Genomic DNA, 22231 nt, shown 5'->3' with positions numbered 1-22231 from the left:
AGTTACCTAAAGGGCATTGGTAGAAGCAGTTCTGGGTACTGATAGTTAAGCTAATAACCTAGAGCGCTGAAGTGATAAAAGTTTCAATCGAATCCTGGTTTTAGTTACCACAGTAAACCAAGCAACAGCCGCATATGCCATTATCGGGAGAAAAATACTGTAGTCTTATAATTCAATTACAATACATATTTATGCAATCCCCACTCCTTACAAGAAATTCTAGCAATGGAGGCAGTAAACTTTCGTACTTTTTCATTCAGATGTAAAATATGTGGTAAAATGGAAAGTTGATCCCAAATACTTAGTTCTAGCCACATAAGGAATCCGATCTCCATCTAAAAGAACTCTTGGAGGTCTGCCATAATCAAATTGTTTCTTGAAACCATAAAACAGGTCTTACTTGCAGAGACCTTCAATTTGTTCAACTTGGCCCACTGCAATAAATCATCTAAAACTAACTATATTTTTAAATCCAATATAAGTTTGGAGCGCCCAGATACTCCAATCACAAAGTAATCCGTATGAGCTATTTGAACAAATTCTGTATCCTCCTTAACAAGCCACTGATCCAAGACTGCGTTTCAAAATAGAGGTCCCAGAACCAAGCCATGAGAACAACCTCTCAAGACACCGGCATTATGTGACAGATGACGTGCACGCACATTTAGAAATCTGTCCTGAAAATAAGACCTAATAGTATTAAATATATGACTATTACACTGTGAAAGCACAAGAGATCTAAGAGCACTTCCCACCATACTGAATCAAATGCTCCTTCAAAGTCTATAAAGACCATAAGAACATATGTAGAGTGCCCATTCTTAAAATCATGCTGATCAGCAGAACACAGATGTTTATCCTCCAACATCCCTAGAATCCTGGGAGCAAGAAACCGTTCTTAAACCTTAAGAACGGTTATGTTTGCCAAGAGAGAAATTGGTCAGTATGCTCTCGGATCAATTTTAGTCTTACCAGGGTTATGCAATATCTTTAACAGTGCCAACTTCCACAGTCTTGGAAAAATACCCTCAATGAAACATTTATGTAATAAATTTAACAAAATTTGAAGAAAATAATCAAACTTAATGATTACTCGATTTTCAATTAGGTCCAAACCAGGACATTTTTTAAAGTTCAATTTAGATACAGCTGCACCCAACTCTATCAAAGTAAACAGCTCAGCATCAAAGTCACCTATAAACTTGGAGTTAATCAGTTAAAAATATTAAAATAAACTAAATAAAATAATAATAACATAAACAATTATCCCCATCCTTGTTTTTTCTGTTTTTATTTCAGCTTCTCCATAAACATCTCGTAGCAGTATTTTTCTGTTTTTGCTTCTTATGAGAGGTAATCGTTTATCTTATTTTAATATTTCTCATAATTCGCTTTTACACTTACAGAAACATCATAAGCAGAGTTTTGAAAGTAATAAAACACTTCGCTGCTTCATTCATTAAAAGGAGTTATCCGAATTCATTTATTTCCTGCATTTAAAGTCCATTAAAATTTTTCTATTAATTTTGCTGCTAATGCTTCTAGATAATTTTCCTGAACTCTTCTTCCATTTTAAAAGTTAAATGTGGAATACAAATTAGTCTTATTTATAATTTTTAGTATGAAAATAAATATAACCATCACACTAAAAGTGGAACCTGTACTCAGCAGCAAATGCAACTTCTCGTACAAAAAAGCGAACATCCAAAAGTTTTTATTAACTCCTCATTATTGACTAATTATTTTAAAAAGAGCGAAAACTCACCAGAAATCACTTTACAGGAAAACCACAAATCATCCGCACTGCAAGAAACGAAGACATCATATTTCGCACTACAGTTTACTTCAGATCTACCCTTCCACCTGGATACTTTTTCGTACACCCAAATCCTTATTTTCACTTTGTTGAACGCATATATGACATAAAGAACAGCTAACAGCACTGCAACTAAACAGAATAAGACATCCATAATCACAGTGTCATCTTAAAATGCACTATCCAATAAGAATAATGAAGTAACGTGGTTTGCTAAAGTCTGTATTAACTTACTTGAAGCGGAAGTCCCAATGCTGAGGTATAGGTTTACGTGTCGGGGACAAAGTATGTCTTCGTCAAGCTTTATAATTATTCTGCCCTTCAAACTTTGACTCTTTTCACTTCCACAGGCTGTTTCTTTAATGTCTGCAACCTTGATTTACAAAAGTAAACATTAAACTAGCCTTGAATAATAGCTCGCATATTATTCAACATTTAAATCAATCACGTGGCTTTAAACCATGAAATCGGTAATAATTTGAAAATTCCGATACTTTATTTTAATTAAATTGATTATCGTATTGATATAGTGTATGATTCATCATTTCTAACGGCAGCACCCCTACCTCAGAGAAAGAAAAATACTACAAATTATCATATTAAGGAACACCTAATTCCGAGGGTCTACTGAATACAATTAAATGCGGTACTTACTATTTTTTGGTTTACGGAAAGCCAATGATGGAATTCTCTCCCTTGGCAGTCGCAGATCCAAGGATTTCTCGAGAGTGTAAATAACACCACTGAGTGTGGGTATCTTACAAAATCAGACAGCCTGCTCAGTTTGTTATGCGCAAGCCTAAATTGTGAAATCCTGGGAATAGTCACACGATCATCTAAAGTTTCTAACTGATTATGTTCCAGATTCAGTGAGCGAAATTCCAGATTTCCCAGACTGTATTGCGGACTTCTGTACTGGTTGAGATATGAAATAACGCTTTCTGGAAGTTTTGTGAAGTTTTGGTAACTGCAGTCCATGTCCACTTGGACCACCTCATAATTAGGGACGCACGAACATGTACATGGCGAAGGACATTCCCATAATGAGAGGTTTTGTGACGTCATAATTTTATATTGGGCTCCTTTCCACCATGGTGGTGTGGCGCACAGTGGGTTATCCAGGAGTAAGGATGTCTCATTGCTAGCAAGGATACTCGGCAGGTCGTCCGTTCGACAGTCGCAGGATAAAGGGTTTCCTGTGAAACAAAAGCAGGTTTTCAATAGGTAGACAAGGCGTTATACAGAATAATAATACAAATTATTATAATTATTATGCAAATTTCATAAGAACTGCACCCGGAAAAAATATAATTATTTGGAGGCGGAAGTTTGAATTTGAAGTTTGAATTATATTTTGGAAAGTTTGTTTTTCTTATAAAGCACTAATTAAATTTTAGTTAATGTATTTCTTATTGATATAATAACTGCAAGTTTAAACAAACCAATCTATAACTATGATATTTTATCTAACTATAATATAGAAATGTAATACTATACCGAATTAAGGCGGTATGAAGTCCTGGCGCACATATTTTTAGAGGCCCTTTTCTAATGTTTGAGATAATCACAATTTCGCAAGTATATATTTGTGATCAATGGTTATGAAAGGATTGCGGATAGCAATAAATTGACTTAAAAGAACAGTAACTCCAGTAAACGAAAAGCTAAAACTCTTCGTTTCTGACAGTAACTACGTTGGTCTAGGGCGCCCTCGAGCGTGGGGCCTGCAGCAACTGTGCCGCTCCAGTATATCCGGGCTGGTAAGAGAGTGCCTTCATGATTCAAGAAAATCGTTATAACCGAAGACCTTCACCTACCAACCATTCAATGTTTAGACCATTTAAAATCAAGTCAGTCCAAGCTAAAGCGACACATCTTATATTAAAGAAGCTGTTGTTAGTGGACTGGTGGGTGGCACAGTTGATATAATCACTCTACTCCCTACACCGGGTGGAAAAGACCAGAGTTCGAATCCCGTCAATAATGCGAGGAATTTTTAAGGGTCTTTTTCAAAACGTGGTTGAGTTAGTCGATCTCAGGTGGACGGGTTATTTATTTATATATTTTTTGGAAATTCAAGTTGTTCGTCAAACAGCAAATCGATCACAGAACGCGCAATTTACAGACATATTATTTAAGGCGCAATGATACATTATGTAAAGACATATTACCTATGGCCTAAGTTGCTGATGCACCTAGAACCTTACAATCAATGAATCAGCCTTTAAGAATTTCTCCAGATTCGGACCCGAAATTCTACAAAAAGAGTTACGTATCGAAACCAGTATAGTAAAACGTAGTCATTGCACAAGTTAATGATAGTTGTGTTTGCGCATGGGGAAAGCTGCTTCAATTTCAAAATTGGATGTGGTCGGGAAACAATGGCCAGCTTACTGACTTTTTATCAGTAAAAGCTATTAAGTGAATCTATACAATATAGGTTCTAGCAGCCGCGCGCGGCCTTTTGGTGTTGCAGTCTGCATGGAGATAATATTCAATGATAATACTTAAAGGAGTTCCTACAAACTTTAATCGTTCTAGCAACTCTACGTCCTTCCTAAAATGTGGCCTTCAGATCTGTATGGAGTACTCAAGGCGTGGTATGACCATGGAGATAATCACCTTCTCTTCCCTACGGCATTGACAAGACTCCATTACCTGCTCTGGCCGCCTGTCTGCACTGCTCAGAAAACTTCACGACTGCACAATTATCCCCAAGTCTTTTTCATTCTCCACCACCTCAGCGTTGTACCACACAGTTGTTCCTTTCTCTGGGGTTACTTCCACCCATATGCAGTACTTCGCATTTGTCAATGTTAATCTTCAGTTGCCACTTCTCAACCCATCTGCCCAACTTTTCTAGAATTAATAATGTTATTCTATTCAGTATTATGCATTTCAGCATAACTTTATAATCCTGCTGTTTAAGTCCTGGTAATTAGCACAGTACTAATAAATGACTGGATTCGCTTCACATGGAAGAGAAGAAATTTTTTCATCCCTTTTTCATGGCCTAATTAAGTGGATCAACCTCGATTATGATTTTTCCTGCAGGAATTGTCATACCCTCAAGAGGATGATCGCTCATATATTATACGCACACAAGATAAGTGCATGATGCCCATTATGATAGACATTGAAATATTGTATAATCTGTGTGGGGAATTTCAATTTCATATATCGCTTAAATACAGTATTAAGAATGTCAGGAAAATCTAAAAATTAACGATATTTACCTTCCATGAAAAGTTTCACAATTGTCTTAGGCAGGCTCTGGCTTGTGAAAAACTTCAGTTGGTTGTTCGAGATGTTTAAAAACTTTAAATGGTCCAAATGCAGAATTGTCTCGCCTAAAGAACGCAGACGATTTCTTGAGAGATCTAATACATGCAGGCGTTTTAATGGACGGATCGTTTTGGGATTTAGATTTTCAAAGAAGTTACCGGAAAGGTTTAATGAGTATAATAATCCGTTATCCTGTATAGAGTTGTTCAGTGACCTTAACCTGTTATTGCTGAGGTCGAGCACATGGAGGGAACCGGCTGAGCGAAATGCATGTTTACTGATCCTTGTTAAGCGATTATGACTTAAATCCACAGAATACAACGTTCTTTGGAATACAAATACTTTGTCGTCCAAGTAAGATATAACGTTGCCGGACGCAACGAAATTAATCAGCCTCGGCAATATTCTCAATAAGTTATCAATTTTACAACCTTTTAGGCTCAGATAATCGAATTGCATGGTCATGTCAGTACCGCCATGGTAGTTGGACACGGAAAAATCGTTGTCGTCCAACATTAACCTCCGTAAGGATTTCAGATGAGTGTAAAACGAAGGATGGATATAAGTAAGATTGCAACTTCCTAAATCTAGAGCTTCTAAATTTGGAGTTTTTGCAAATAACGATGATTCTATTTTCACCAGTGGATTTCTTCTGAGAGAAAGGACTTCTAATTGTTCCAAGTTTCCGTGAATTGCATCGTCCAAAAATCTCAGCTGATTTCCTTCCAGAAAAAGAACCTGAAAATGAACAAATATCTTGTAAAATGGATTTTGAAAACTAATGATGCTCAGAGAACTTATTCAGTGACTAATGATTAAATATAATTAAAACAAATACTTCTTAATGATTAATTGAGTTCGCCAATTCAATACAATACGTCGAATTGTTGGGATTTTTACTGCGTTTTGCTGAAAGCAGTACCGGTATTTCTATAGCAGACAAGTTGTATGATATTACAATTAATGCAGCGCGGTAGTTGGATGAAGTCAAGGTATGATTATCAGATACTTCAATTTCAATTGTGTTTGCAAAGCAAGATTTAAATTGAAGTCACAGTTAACATAATTCTGTGGAATGTTTGCATGATCTGCTTAAATCATTAGGCGCGAACCCTATCAGACTGTTGTTCGATATGTGAATGCGCCATTATATACCTCCTTCTGTGGGGTCTCTGGTACTTTGATCGCACTGCCAAAGTAAAAATCCTTTGGGGGTGATACTTTCACCAAATATATATATATAATAGTGAACTTACAGAAATCTCGGCCAACTAGTTAGAATTTAACATTTTCCAGATGTTCGGGGACATATTAAACAGAAAAAAGAAAAAAACATCGTACAGATGTACGCCCCCGGTACCATTTTGGCGGTCTGGGTGCACAGTGTTCTTATTGCTTTGATCTACCGTTTATTATAGTGATCTTAGTGTTTTAAATAAGAGACTTCTTATTTAGCTGTGTAGTGTTTACTGCTCAGTGTTGGCCTTACTTCCACGCAGTTCGGGGTGGGCGACCAGGGGACTCCTGGTCGGCTAAGTAGGCCCTGATCGACGGACAATTGTCGGTCAAAAGTGATTGGTCTAGTGTGGAACTTGGGTTCGAACATTGTGTTCCAGAAAGACCATAGTTTTGTGTAATACATAATATAAAGTATTGTTGCGATTGTCTGTATTTTATAGCCTGACCATGTCTACATAGCCTAAAGGAAAACTGGTTCCAAAGACTTTGGATAGTGTGACGATGGACGTTGCTTATCCTGGCGGTTCTGGCACTGCGGACGGCAGAGCTGGGACTGGAACGTCAGGTTCGGCACAAGTAGTGCTCGAACGATTAACAACCGACTTGGAGGTCTTAATGGATGGTGATTCATCCAATGATTCGACCGTTGTCGAATCATCCCAGAGAACTGCCGCGAAGCGGCTCAGACAGGACTCCGACGAAGACGAAGGAGATCCGCAAGAGAACTTCAAAGACATGAAAGTTGTGCATCAGCGACTCCATGACTACATGTTCAATGACTCGAATAAAGTCAACAGAGCGGCAATGTACGCCATTCTAGGAATGTGGGACCAGCTGGAAGCAAAGGCTATCGAAGTATATGCCGAGAACCAGTCGTTAAAGGCGATGTTGAAGAGTCAGTCCTCTGTCAGCGTTGCGTCCACGTCGTACACGGATGTCGTGCGAAGCCAGAAGAGCGTAATTCCTAAGAAGTTGGAAGTGCACGCCGTTCTGATAAAGTCGGATTCCGAGACTCTGAGGACTAGTGAGGCCGTGAAGCAGACTGTTTTGCAGGCCGTCAAGCCAGCTCTGAAGAGTGTGTGTCCGCCGAATGAGAACTATCAAGGATATCGGAGTTGTGCTGGAGGTTTCCAGCAAAGAAGATGCTCAAAAGGTACTAAACTGTGAGACTATAAAGGCAAAGGGAATAAAGACTAATGTCCCCAAGAAGCCTGGCAAACGTCTCATCTACGAAATAGATGCTGATGTCGAAAAAGAAGATTTTCTTTCTGAGTTGTTTTAGCGGAATCTTAGTTCTCACAGTGTGAGCAGAACACTGTTCCAGACGATTACCATTGTTAGGTCGGTGGCAAAAGTTGCGAACAAGGACACCAAGAACTGGATCATGGAGGTTCCCACAGAGTTGCGGAATATCTTGATATTTCAAATGCCATATATTGCCTCGTCCTCATAGAACTGAGGACGAGGCAATATGTGAAGACAGTAATTCGTCATTAGACACAGATGAGGACAAGCTAATAGATGGGAGTTTTGACAGTGATGAGCAGTTTTATGAATTTTATGATGAATAAAACTTGAGTTCAATAACTTTATGTAATACATTTTTCTTTTCAAATTTCGGGCCCCAAAATTAAGGTGCATCTTATACATGGGAGCGTTCTTATACATGGGGAAATACGGTATATGTTGTTTCCTCCCAGAATTTTGTGTTTTTCATCCCAAAGAAAGAAGTAACTCGGCAGTTGAATACACAACTCTTGCACTGTGCTTCAGAGCTTCAATTGCTTCTATCCCAATTCTAAACAATCCAGCAGTCAGTGCTGGTGAGGACCTAAGTTGACAAAAATTCTAAAGTTTTCTAGAAATTAGTGAAGTGGTTACTTACCCGAAGAGTTGGAGGTAAAATGGTGTCGTTGAGTGAGGATATCTCGTTGTCATTCAGGTAAATTTGTAAAAGCTGGCTAGTGAAGTAAAAGGTTCTCGGAAATATAGTTTTAATTCTGTTTCCTCTAAGGTAAAGAAATGAAAGATAGTCCATACCTAAGAAAGCATCAGCAGCGATGAAACTAATATTGTTGTAACTGAGTGACAAATAAAATAAATGCAAACAGTGTTGCAGTTCGTTCTCGAGCTTCTGTATTGGTGTCCTCTCTATGGTCAACATAAGCAGGGTTTTTTGAAGAAACCCTTTAGGAGAGGGCATGGTATCCAGAGAGTCACTTTCGGTGATCACAATTTCCCTGACCATAAAATATTCTTCTGAGGTCTCATTTTCATCTGTTGAAGGTGCGACTGCGTGGGGAGGTTCAACCAATACTGACGAAAACTGCACTGAGCAATCTGAATTACTGAAGTTCAGATTTGTCGTTAAATTTTTTTTCGGGTTCAGCTCGTCAACTACTAATCCGTCAGGTATTTCTAAATCACAGACGTCGAAGTAAAGGATGAATACTCGATTAGTTTGTTTAGAATTGCAAAACTGTTTAGTGAAGGGAGTTTCGGGCGCATGGCCACATTCCGCTGGAAGTAGCAGTTCGATTTTATTTTCAGCAACCATTCCAGCGAACACTCGTAAGGTCAGATATATCACAACTGTTTCCTTGTGCCTCCACAACATTTGTGGTAATACTGAAAAGAAATATTTAAGTTATAAGTAGATTACATTAAATTAGTTTTTTATTGCGTTTAAAAATTACAGTTTATAGAGATTAATTTCAGTATATTGAATGGCCACTTTATTATCTACACTTACCCATTACATCAAATGGACTGCACCTTCAGGAAAACATCACTTGTTCATACGGTGCAATATGAAGCAGACGGCAAATAAGTTAAAGAGGGTATGTGTGTGTGCAAGGTGAAATATAAGTGATTTTTACTGTGGTATAGCAGTCCCCGGCAGACACGCCAATCTGGGTTTTTTGGACACTCCAACCCCTCTGTGGTTTCACGTATGGCTGCATCTCGGAGATGTCGGATTGTTTCAATAACCATCGCGATTTCGTGAAGAACTATTGGACCACTTACAGATACAAAGTTCCAATAACCAAGTGAGTGACATATTTAACGACGATCGTGTTGACGCGAGAGGCCAACAGAAGCTGACAAGACTTGCACAGGGTAACAGAAAGGCTACAATCATTCAAATAGTAATCCAAGACAACGGTTATAACCAAAAAGGCATTTCACAACGCACAATTCGTTTATTTTGTCAGGGATGGAATATCTTAGCCGACGTAGCTTTACTGATAAGTTCAGTGCAGTAGACTGTCTAGTGTCCAACCTGTGGTAACTGTTTTGGTATGGTTTGTGTTCTGTTGAGGACACTCGACAGTGCAACGGGATTGTCACGAAACGGTTCCGTCACCTGCGAACAAAAACCGATTTCCTGCCCTAACTGCAATCATGGTAGCAACTGATCAATAACCGCCTCTGTAACCGTTAGCCGGCCACTGTTTCCCCAAATTTCTTCCTCATTTTGCTAAATTGATATTTGTCAAAGTTGCGCCCAGTTCACTTTTTGGAGGCAATGCTAATGGAATGGAACGGTGGTTAAGTTGTTCTTATGAAACAGTATAACTACTGCGAGATTCCTCATATTGACTCTCATTGTGTCTTGAGCTGTGCCTTTTTTTTAATAAAACAGCCCACAAAAACTTAAAGAATATTCTCCTAACCCTACTACGAATCATATATAGAAGACAGCCCTTATAGGAGTTGTTTCTCATAATCGGACATTTTTTATTCGTCCCTCCTCCGTAATGTCATCGTATATTTTAAAAGTATTCGTGGATCGTCTCAAAATATATTTTAACCTTTTCTTTTTTGAAGACAATTTAGCAGGATAAAAACATTTCGTTTTCCATATTATGCAACATAAAACCATGAATTCAATATCGACTAAAGTCTGAGAATCAGAAGTCTCGAGATTTAAGAAGATTTTTGAGGATTTTTTTCCTGTTTTAGGATGAGCAATGCATTCTAATCAAGTATTATTGTTACGTTCGTGCAATTCAATTCAGCAAATTAATTGTGGCAAAACACACTTATTCCTTGTGAAAACTGTCTTCTGTGCAGGGCCATACATTGATCAGTACTAGTGCCCACATTCGCGCCACTGATAACTTAAGCCTAACTTTCATAAAGCTTTTTAAGCCTAACTTTTCATAAAGCTTTTTGGCATTCCTCAAGACTTAATTTCTGTGCTCATTATAGCCAATGGTCCGGTTTAACTACTGGGGAACTGTGTGCTCAGCGGTACCTATTTTTTGTGGGTGTTCATTTATATCTGTAATACCCTTTTATTTTTTCGTAATTCCTTATTTATTAGGACCCGATGTTATGTCAATCAGGCCCTGTTTATAGGAAAAGCAATCGATAACAATGCGTAACAAATTTTCAAAAACGTTCTCTTTATTTACATTTCTTTTCTTTGTGTTTCTTTATTAACTTCGGTAAGCTGAATCCCAGTTAACGTTATTTTTTAAATATGCAATAATACTATATCAGATTGATTAGCACTGTTTAATTTGATTGGCCCAAAGAACTCTCTTTGGGCTAATCAAAGTTTTTCATTAAAATGTACCTTTCTACGTCTTTGTCTTTTCCTATCAGTGTGATCATTATAAACCACGAACCAGATATAATCTCCATCATTGCTTCATCAAATATTCTCACGGTACCGCTTCTCTTTTGACCATACTTCCAAACGAGATCTCTTCCCAAGCTCTTTACTAATAACTCCCAGAGTTGGTCTGTTAGAATCCACGTAAGGTGCTAGGAACATAGCTTGATTGCCATCCTGCATCCCATTTGTCAATTAGTTCCTTGTAATTTTTGCTCTTAATGTTACTATGAAAGCCATTCAATAGAAGGCGAAATAACTTCCGGGAATGTCACTCAGCATCAGTCATTTTGTTTTCCAATTTTAGTAAAGCCAATATCTGTTTAATTTGTGGTCCAGTAAATAGGACACCTTTCATTTATTGCATTAGACACTTTTGGATACAGATTGTATATGCTTGAAGGTGTCGCACCTTGAGGACCCAATGCTTTAACAAATTGTTTAACCAGTTCCAGCTTGATATGGACTTGTGGAACAAGATTTTGTTTCTTGGAAAGAAGGGATTGTTTACTGCACTGTGTGTGTGTGTGTGTGTGTGTGTGTGTGTGTGTGTGTGTGTGTGTGTGCGCGCCAGGCTATAATTCAAATTCTCCAGACCGTCTTCTTCTCCAGTAGAGCTGATCTGCTACTACTATCCTGCTGTCTCATAGGCAAAAAAAACAAGAGAGCTTAGTGAAACTACCTTGCAAACGTTGAAGAAACCCAGCATCTTCAACTTCCCACAGATATTACATTTATATTGACCATTAATCTTCTTCTCTAACACATGCTTCACATTTTCGTAGCCTTCTTTTTGAACAGATTGTAGTGGGTGTATATTCTCATAAACAAGCAACACAGTTTTCCATTATTTAATTTGAACTGTATAAAAGGATCCAATATTCAAGATTTGCGAATACCAATTCGTTCATAAAGGCAATGAAATGGAAACATAGCACAGGAATTCCAAGTGTGAAAACATCCATAAGTGATATATCTTTCTGGACGTGGAAGTCTCGAAGGTCACTTAACTGTAGTCTTAACGAACGTCAGTTCGTTAAGACATTTAAGTGAATTAATACTTTTTTTTTTCGTATTTAAAGACCAACATATGCCCATCATATATGAACTTCCATAAACCAATCTCCGTGACATTCCTAGGTTATCGAATTTTGATTGTCCTTCCATCTGCGTATAATATTGGAAACCAAAAGTTAATCAATAAAATTTTTAATTAACCGAGTTTTAATTAAATAATTTTAAATGATATAAAATGTATTTAAAATATTTTTAGTAATCTTATCTTCTTGAGTCCATCTAAATTTCCTTCACCACTTAAAGATTCAGATACAGTAGTCTACAAAATACAGTTCCTGGTGGAATTTTTAAAATTTTCTTCTTTTTTTTTTTTTTTTATCATTTGAAATTTCAATGCTGACTGATGGCTACTTGCCACCAAAATGCTAATTGAATTACACTGAAAGAACAGAATTCATGGGGTTCCTGGGCAAGGCGACATTGCCACCCCTCTCGCTAGTGGACGAACCCACCGCTTGGCAGATATATAGGTATACTGCATTCACGTAGACGGTAATTCGATGTCAGTGGATAAACGTCGTGAGTTAACCGACTTTGAAAGTGGGTGATAGTGGGTTCCCGACGCATGGGTCACTCTATCGCGGAGGTGGTATAGAAATTGCACCATCCCCGTTCGACAATATCAAGAGTGTATCGGGAATACGCCATTTCCGGAATAACATCTCATCGTGGACAGCGCTGTGGGCCGAGAAAGGTGGTGGATGAACGTGGCCGTCGATTGTCTCGCATTGTTTCAGCCAACCGGAGAGCGACAGTGGCACAAATCACTGCCGACTTCAACGAGGGAGATGCCAGAAACGTCTCCACCAAAACCATTAGGCGATCATTAGCCGCAATAGGTTATATGAGCCGCCGAACCACCAGAGTTGCATTGCTAACACCATGGCACAGGATTCTAAGCCTTAACTGGGCAAAAGAACATGGGCACAGAATCTTGGACCTTGGATGACTGGAAACGAGTCATCCAAGGTCCAAGTTTGACTCTGAGTCCCGTTTCCAGTAATTTCAAGCGGGCGGGGGGATGCGTATCTGGCAGAAACCGCATGAAGATATGCACCCATCCTGTCAACAAGGAACTGTTCAGGCAGGTGGATGGTCGGTAATGGTTTGGGGCGTGTTCAGCTGGCACACGTTGGAACCTCTGGTACGTCTAGACTCATTTCTGAATGGTCCAGGTTACATGTCCATCCTTGCAGACCATCTGCATCCCTTAATGGTCATCGTGCACCCACAGAACAATGGACTCTTCCAGCAGGACAATGAGCTTCCCCGCAGAGCCGTGGTAATTAGAATACGTTTCGAAGGAATGCAGATTTTACCACCATGAAATGGTCTCCCCTTTTGCTGGATATGAACCCTGTGGAGCATCTTTGAAATGCCGTGGAAAGGTCTGTTCAAACTTTGGATCCTCACCCAGGAATGCGACGGAATTATGGACAACAGTGCAGCAAGCATGGATAGAAATACCTGTGGAACGCTTTCGTGAACTAGTGGACTCAATGCCTCGCCGTGTGACTGCCCTTATCCGAGCGAAAGGTGCAGTAAAAGCTCAGGCTTCCTTGCACCATATGGCTAATGATAGTAATAATATCGGTTTTTAGAGCAGCCTTACGTCATGTGTTATTGCTGAGTACATCACCACATTCACACGTGCGAATAATCCAAGCATGAAAGGTCATTGGTGTAAGTTTCGCTAAACAGTGCTCACTGTTGCTGCCATCATAAAAGGAACTTTAACCGACCAGAAACACGACTTCAATTACAAACGACTTGGATTGCTATTTTTAGCTTATTTGAGCACAGCATTCTCCCTGCGGCAGTGCGTTACTGCGGTTCGTTGATTACGCCACAGAATTCACTTATCAGCCGCAAGAGTGGTTGTTCGATTGCACTTTGATCAGCGGAAGAGTTTCGAATTCTCCCGAGCAGACCCTAGAATGTTCTTGTCAAGTTTTTCCCCCTGTACACCAGGTGTGTCACATCCAAACGGTCATAAAAACGAAGATTACAAAAAATTAATGGTTATGCTTAAAGATATGGATCCAAATCGTTATTATACTTACATGTCGGTAAGAGGTATTAGTAAATGATACTCAAATACGGGACTCCGTTACTTTCTCTTCACGCAAACGTCTGAAAGAGATACTGAAAGAAGGAACTACAGTATAAGCAGCAACCGGATGTTGTATACGTGATCGGTTAGTCTACTCTTTCAGAGATAAATACTTAACATAATCAGAAGGGCACGTACAGACTAACATCGCGTAACGATGCTATATTCTTAGTAAATATATATTATTTTAGTTTTGGTTTCTGAATTTATTAAAGACGGCCATCAGATATGCTTCGAATTTATAATATTTATTTAAATACTTAACTTACGATGATTTGGAATCGCAGAATATGAAAACTTGGTCCTTGGCATATTTAAGTTGTAGTTCGTTAAAACAAACTAATTCATTCACAATCCAACAACGTATGTTAATTTAGATAGTATCAGGACGCGAATGTGACGAAAAAGAAAAACACTTTATGAAACTGTTTATATTAAAAACAAAATTGAATGCAAAGAGTTAAAATCGACTAATAGGATTTTAACACATTGATCTTATTATGGAGGCGTCATACTCCAAGGTATGACCTAGACGAACCATACATTAGGACAAAAGCTTAACTTTTTTCTTTTTCATTTCCTTCCTCAGACAACCTATCTTTTTCCCTTTAAACCTATATTAGATATTTCCTGTTTCGTCATCATATGATATCCGATCCTGTTTTCTTTTGGCAAATTCTTTTATGCAGACGGGAGATCTTCCATCTTCATAAATGAAATATATAATAAAAGATGGCAATCTGTATTTGAAAGGTCTTCATTAGCGAAGCTTTTTGTACAACCTCGTGCAGTGAGATTCTTGAAGATGACGCGAAGGCAATCAGGAGAAGGCGCCCAGAATTTATCGTCTCTGGATTTTACTTTACTAAGTTTCTCACCCACGTTATTGTAAATACACCTAATGATGGTATTTTTTCTAATTGGCTAACTTCAAACTCCTCTGACCTATTTGTCCGTGCTGCAGTAGAAACAGAATACGTACAGTATTTTGTCTTTAATCGTAGAGTGGGTTATTATCATTTGTTACCAGTAGATGGAACCACATGCTACACACCATTCGTACTAGAGGTGTACTCCAACTTTGAAAAATTGTTTGCTGCGTTCGTGGTTCCAAACACGAATTATGAAGTTCACGAAGGGTCTTTGGTTTCTTTCTGGCAACTGCAGATTCCACACGATGCCAACAGTTCTCTATAGGATTCAGGTCCGGGCTCTTTCCTACGAGCTAACAGTTGTAATGGACCTTTCTTCCAACGATTTTTTCTCCTATAACAAATGTAAACACATTACTGTCGAATCTCTAATGCAGAAATGAAACTAAAGTAACTACAGAAGTGCCTACGTATACTTTTCGCCCGATGACAAGGAGCAGAGTCGTCCTGAAAGATGCAGGTACCTGGCAGGTTGAAATGGTCTCTAATGGTTGGCCTTCCAATATAGTTAGGCTATATTGGAAGCTTCCAATATGGCATTTCAATATAGCACTTTGCCTTCCAATGTAGCCAGGTATCCATTGGCATTTATAGAACCTTTTATAAACTGCAGGTGACCTACTCCGCGATACGAAATGCACCTCCATATCATGGGCTGGCAGGGAATTTCACTGTAGACACCATACAGTCTGGATGGTATTCTTCACCACGTTTACGGCGAATCGTTTGTCTCCTATCAGATCCATGCAGGTTGAATATTTTCTCATACAAAAAAATAACTGACTTCCCTGCTCGGGGGTCCATTTAACTTGTTCCACCCACCCACACTTTCCCTTCTGGTGGGGCATGGGCATGCCCCACCAAATCTTGGAGTCACCCTCCCTATCGACTCCATTCTTCTGTCTATCGCCCCCCCAGCCTTCAGTCTCCCTCCCACTCTACCTGCACGCAAGCGAAAGCCTCACACATCCAAACTTAATTATAGACAAATTAGATTCGCCCACAATTTTCGGCCTCACAATTCTAGCACAACCACCACGCGAAATCCTCTCAATTTTTTTTTTTTTTTTGTTTTACTTAGTTATTTTTAATTTTAATTTTATTTTATTTTATTTTTTTTAGGTCCTAGCCACTGAAATCTCAGGAAACTAGGTGGCAGGACCTGCCAGAGTACTTATTTAAAATATTGGTGTACCTGGTCTGCCTCCACGGGGCGAAGTGTGGGCAACGTCTGGCCTCAGCAGAGGCCTGGCGGCTAAATGGCCAGAAGAACAACGGTACACAACACTAATCATGTACAATATCCATACACTTTTAAATCTCTGGCCTTTACAGCATACTGTATCACACGACAATGTAAACTACGCGGAGATGGGGGAAACCCCTGGTGCCGTTTTACCCCAAACACACTTTACACTTCACTTTACTTTACTTTAACATGTTCCTTCCATCAAATTAATCGGGCCGTTTTCATTTTTTGTGTGAGGATGGGCTTCCTTCTTAGGACGAAAAGTCCATTTTTGAAGACTAGTCTTTTGACTGTTAATGCACTTGCTACCACTCCTGTATGTTCTTCCCATTCTGTTTTCAGCTCAGACGAAGAAGCTTTACGGGTTTTAAGGCACAAGCGCTTCAAAATGCGGTCCTGTTTTGGCTTAGAAACTCGTTTGCGTCCGGTTCCTTTTTTCTTATCAGCAGAACCAGTTTTCTTGAGTTTGGAAAGAAATCTACTCACTGTCGACTGATTACAAGACACTCTATAAGCAATATGATGGGAAGAATATCCTTCCTCACATAAAGCAACAATAATACTCTTTCTTCGTGGCGTCAACTGCAGTAACTCGCCATCCTGACACAAGCAAGGAATGACTGCAACTCTTGCAGAGCGTGCTTATATAGATGAAAGTAACAGCTGATGCAATATTACGTCATCATCTACGCGTGTCATTCTTAACTAATGCAATCTATAAGAAATATTGCCATATACTTCTGTTAATCGGACGACAATTACAATTTTAAGGGGTGATGCACTTTCTTTGAACACCAGCGTATATGCAGCTCAGGGAACCCCAAGAAGAAAAGAGAAAGTTTGGTTAGGCGTGTGTTAAGCACGTGGCAACAAGGCTAGGAAACGTCAGGATATTGTAGTACTGTATTAGTAGTAACTGATGCAAAAAAGCAAGCTTGAATCGCATCAGCCATAAATACACACTCACATTTCCCTCACTCACTTCACCCATCCTTACACTCCCAAGAATTTGTTTAGTTCTTCCTTGAATTTATTCAACCCATCCACTTCCACAACACCAGATGGAAGTCTCTTTCAACAATCAACCACTCGCTAGCTGGAGGCAAACTTCCACACAGCTATCGTGCAACCATCCTTCTCCAACTTAAATTTATGTCCCCTCATGCGTGTAATCTCACTAAGAGGAAGAATGGCATTCACATTCATTTGTGACAGCGTGTATTCTCCGATCGAAATACACAGTTGATATAATCAGTGTCCTCTGACACCGTGTGAAAAGCCTAGGTTCGAATCCCGTCAATGACGCGAGAAATTTTTATGTATCTTTTCACAGCGTAGCTGAGTTACTCAGTTTCAGGTGAGGTTAGCATCCTTTTTCCTCCCAGAAACTTTCCTTCCATGAGATGTTAATCTTGGTGATGGGACCTGCCAAGGTATGGGAGGTCCCATCACCAAGATTAACATCTCATGATGTCCTTCCAGATTAGCATCACTGGGATCCAACGCCCATACCGTGGTTCCAGAGTTACATCATTGGAATCCGGCGTGTGCAGCCATGCGTCGGACCCGTGGAAACTCGGTAAGATGGATTCTGGTGGGTGAGTAGATCAGCCTGGGTATGTAAATATATATACAGAGTGATTCACTACCAGTGCGACAAACTTGCAGGAGGTGTAGGGGGCACAAAGACGAATCGGAATCACATAGCATTGCAGGGTCCGAAATGCCTTCGTCATGCGGTAGAGGACGTTGAACGGGAGGTCGCGTGAACAGCGATCCCGCTGGAAATCAGCATTTGCGAACCGGTTCTCGAGGCAGTAAGATGGACGAGTATTCAAACGTTGAACTGGCCGACATGCGCCTCGCGTATGGAGCTGCGGACTGTAACGGGAACGCCGCTCTGCGCTTGTACCAGGAACGTTTCCCGCACAGGCGTGCTCCTCATCATACGATTTTCGCACGTGTGCACGGAAGGTTACATGAGACTGGTTGTTTCACGAGAGGTACCATGAACCGAGAGCGAATGACGAGGACGCCAGACAATGAGGAGAATGTCCTACGTCTTGCAGAAGGCAATCCGAGTACAAGTACCCGAGCGATAGGCCAACGATTGGGTATTTCCCAATCCACTGTATGGAGGATACTGTCAACAAACCAAATGAGTTCATACCATCTGCAACGCGTGCGATCATTGGAGCCTGCGGATTATCCACTCCGGAGGACTTTTGCTACTTGGTTTCTTCAACAGAAACGGCTGGCAAATGCTGACTTCCAGCGGGATCGCTGTTCACGCGACCTCCCGTTCAACGTCCTCTACCGCATGACGAAGGCATTTCGGACCCTGCAATGCTATGTGATTCCGATTCGTCTTTGTGGCCCCTACACCTCTTGCAAGTTTGTCGCACCGGGAGTGAATCACCCTGTATATGGGTATGTAAGTGTATATGTATAATCCACATCTCCAGCATAACCACTAAGTTTTAATAACCTGTAGTTTTAATAACCGGTGGATCTTAATGTTTAGGAGAATGTAAAGAATAAGGACACTGTATCGATTTAAATGCATTCCTTGACTGGTAAACTACCGTTCTCAGTTTACTTTGTGGGCACATGACATCTGTAAACGTTAGCTATTTTACTGTTTCTGACCTGCAAATTTGCTTACTCCTTCCAAACTCTCCCACTCACACAAAAAGCAAGGCATTTTGTGTAGCCAGATTGTTGTCTAAGTAACATGCCTATCACTTTAAAGTCGGCACAGATCAACCAATTATATCATTTATATTACTGCAAGAAACCATAGAATCGTCCTCAGAACAGTAGGACATAGTTCTTGTTCTCTGTACCATGAGAAAAACGTCCCATGTTCTAGAAGATTTTTTTGACTTAAGTCTCGAATCAAGGGGTTCTGCAGATTCCTTTGGGAAATTTAAATTTCTTAACAGATCATTGAGTTCATGCTGTGAAAACATTTGAGGGCCGGACTCAGTGTCTCAAGGCATGCAGACTTCAGTTTCAGCACCCTGTTCTGCTACATTCTCCAATATAAGTGGAGGGCATGGAATCGACAGGTTATGGCCATGTGGGACTGGTCTAATAGCAGACGGAATATTAGAATACACAACATCCTTCTTAGTGTTTGCATTGTATCATTCCGCCTATAAACATCACAGTGGTTTGCAGGCGCCTGCCAAATCATGGGAATTGCAAATGGCATAGCCTTCTTTTTTATCATTTTTTTTTATAATCTCAGTACTTTAACACGGGTTTGGCAAACTTTTTGTGGAGCCCATTGTTTATTCATTGTTGGTCACAGCGTTTCACTCCAAAATAAGCAAAATAGACATTTTTTTTACAAATTCTGTAAAATAGTGTCTTTGCTTGAGGACTCCCCATATATAAAAAAATAAGTTTGGATATTCATTTGCGTGAAGACATTTTACTCATTTTTCTGCACAAGTTTGACGCAATAACCTCAAAAATAAACTGAGCTCACACTGATAAACGCTACTGCATGGAGCTCTCAAGGTTAAGAAACAAATGACTGAAGGGCAGTGTTGTCAACATGTGAAGATTTAGTTTACAAATTCCTAGCATTTACTCCTAACTTAATGCATTCAGTAACACAGCTCATAACACCAACTTAAGCGATTTGTGAAAAAAACGGTACGTTATAGAAACAAAAACGAATAACATTTCTGAAATTAGAGTGAAAAACTAAGTTAAAAACAACTATTAGTTTACAAACATCGAAAAACCATGCAGAGTAGTGTTATTTATTTAAAACCCTAATGGAGTCAACTAAGCAACAGAATTTTTCAACTCTCTGGAGCTACCAAGTGTGCCTCCTCATAAACCAAAGTGAAAAAGAAAAGCTCATTCTTTCTTAGAAGTCTGTACTCGCCAGCACTAGAGTGGAGCACGGCTGACTGTCAAAAAAAGCTCATGCCACATCATTAAAGTCACCATCATGACTAGCGATGTAACAGGTCAAGATAGATCCAATCACCTGTTATCTACCGATTCAAAATAAGCGAACCCAGTTCCTTGTTTGCCTAAGTTTTGCCATGAGTATCAACAAGGGACGTGGACAAAATTCAACGCGGTTTGCCTAACTTGCGAAAATTCGTGTTTTATTCATGGCCAAGTTTGTGTCGGCCGCTGGGAAGTTTAGCCGAGTTAACTTGTCGGTTCAATGATACGAGCGTTTAGGTCTACTACGTTTTGAATCCACATGACTATTAAATATGGTTAACCTTTGACTTCGTCAAATTGGGAACTCTTCTAACTTATTTGAAAGCCTTTTCTTTTGGCATAGATTTACGTATCACACACAGGAAGAATGGTACACATCACTTTTCTACATAGTAGCACCAATACGTAATTACTGGACCATTGATACCAAGGCAGCTGTCCCAGCGTAGAAGAAATAGGTGTCAAGTGCACGACGCGGTCTGTTGCAAATTCCTTTCAAGTTTCTTTGGGATCCGAGAAGACCTGGAAATTATTCGGTGCGAGAATGGATATGTGTGGCGAGGAGTCCACAACCTCCCTGATCGTAGCTCCGTAACAACTCATGGATACGGTGGGGGGGAGTGTCTAATCGTTAGCAAAGGTATCGCACAAAAGTAATTTCAAACCTGTTTCCGTGACATGATTTCATTCCGTCCACCCAGTTGGGTCGAATTCTTGCCATTCTTGTGTCCTTAAAATCGGATCACACTTCACGCCTCTACCTTTGATCACGTTTTTGGTATAGTCCTGTCAGTTTGCAAAAGAATGGTGCTACGATACGACGCCCATGTGGTGCCATCTTGTGGTTGCATGGGAGAACTGACGATTAAGCAGAACGCGAAACATCCTTGTTCACGTGCGGCTTAATATTACTTTATTGTTGTTAATTTCACATCCTAGTACTATTTTTACATCCTCCTACTGTTTTTGACTTGTTTTATCAAAGTCAAAACAGTACGAGGCTGATTACAGTTGAACTGAGATGATAAAGAATTGGTAAACTGTGACCAAAGTTAAAATCGCAAAAAATTGTCTCCTCGTTAATAAAATCATGTCACTGATACATTCGAATTCTGCGCTAGAAAGCAAACGTGTGATAACTTAAGTAAAAGTGGTAAAAACCCAACGAAATCGCCAAACTCACCTTAAGTTCATGAATGCATAGAAAAATGTAAAAGCAAAGGAGGAACACAGCGATAAATATTTGCAGGACGACCGCTTTAGCTGACTGTCTGCTAACTATGATTATACTAGTTCGCGTGAGTGGAATGTCACGTGTTAAGTTGCGTAATATCGTGACACAAGAAATGTACTTGCAATTTCTGAAAAGCATAGGATGGTTCGCATGATCTTGAAGCGTTTATTTCTTGAGGATTGCTCAACGTATCTTCTACTTCTGCCACTGTGAGCCGGACATAATGTACTGGATGCGATATGGTGTATCGTGTCTGTACAAGTTTGTGCCCAAGGACAACGAACTTCCGCCTATATTGAGAACTAAAAACCCAGGGAATATCTTACAGGGGAAGAACCTCTCCTCCAGCCACCGACACTCAGGAGTTGAACTCAAATTCCTCCAATAAGTAAAAAAAGCCCGCTGTACCGACATGGAGGATTTCAAAGTATGATGATATATTTACTGTTAAATGTTTCCTTAATATTAATTTTTGGCGACCTATCTGTTTATTACTTTTTGGATGGAAACATGAATTGGATATCACTAAACAATATGCATGAAAAAGAGACTGCAACCCATACAGATAAAATAAACTAATTAAATAGTTGTGGGTAGAAAAGAATGCACCTGATGGTATGAAATAAATATAAAAAAACCGGAATTTGTTAACAATTCGACTTCCAAATGACTTAATTTTAAGTTATG

General features: G+C 39.6%; 1 protein-coding gene across 1 annotated transcript in view; it reads right to left on the bottom strand.

Annotated features, from left to right (window-relative positions):
• LOC150077420 (uncharacterized) overlaps positions 1 to 21550 on the bottom strand; it is a 34588-nt gene extending 13038 nt beyond the window's left edge. The window contains exons 1-6 of the mRNA XM_090385896.1: positions 21494 to 21550; positions 8226 to 8968; positions 5053 to 5839; positions 2471 to 3012; positions 2051 to 2189; positions 1766 to 1948 (exon numbers count right to left, since the gene is read on the bottom strand). Of these exons, the coding sequence (XP_090242022.1) occupies positions 1766 to 1948; positions 2051 to 2189; positions 2471 to 3012; positions 5053 to 5839; positions 8226 to 8957 (2383 nt within the window). The 5' untranslated portion in view covers positions 8958 to 8968; positions 21494 to 21550. The remainder of the gene's footprint in view (positions 1 to 1765; positions 1949 to 2050; positions 2190 to 2470; positions 3013 to 5052; positions 5840 to 8225; positions 8969 to 21493) is intronic.
• Between the last annotated feature and the right edge of the window lie 681 nt (positions 21551 to 22231).

The sequence above is a fragment of the Mastigoproctus giganteus genome, chromosome 12 (genome assembly GCF_048544385.1).
Source record: "Mastigoproctus giganteus isolate SK-2022 chromosome 12, ASM4854438v1, whole genome shotgun sequence".
Classification (NCBI taxonomy): Eukaryota; Metazoa; Arthropoda; class Arachnida; order Uropygi; family Thelyphonidae; genus Mastigoproctus; species Mastigoproctus giganteus.
The sequence above is the reverse complement of the archived record's forward strand: the minus strand, read 5'-3'. Positions and strand labels throughout refer to the sequence as shown.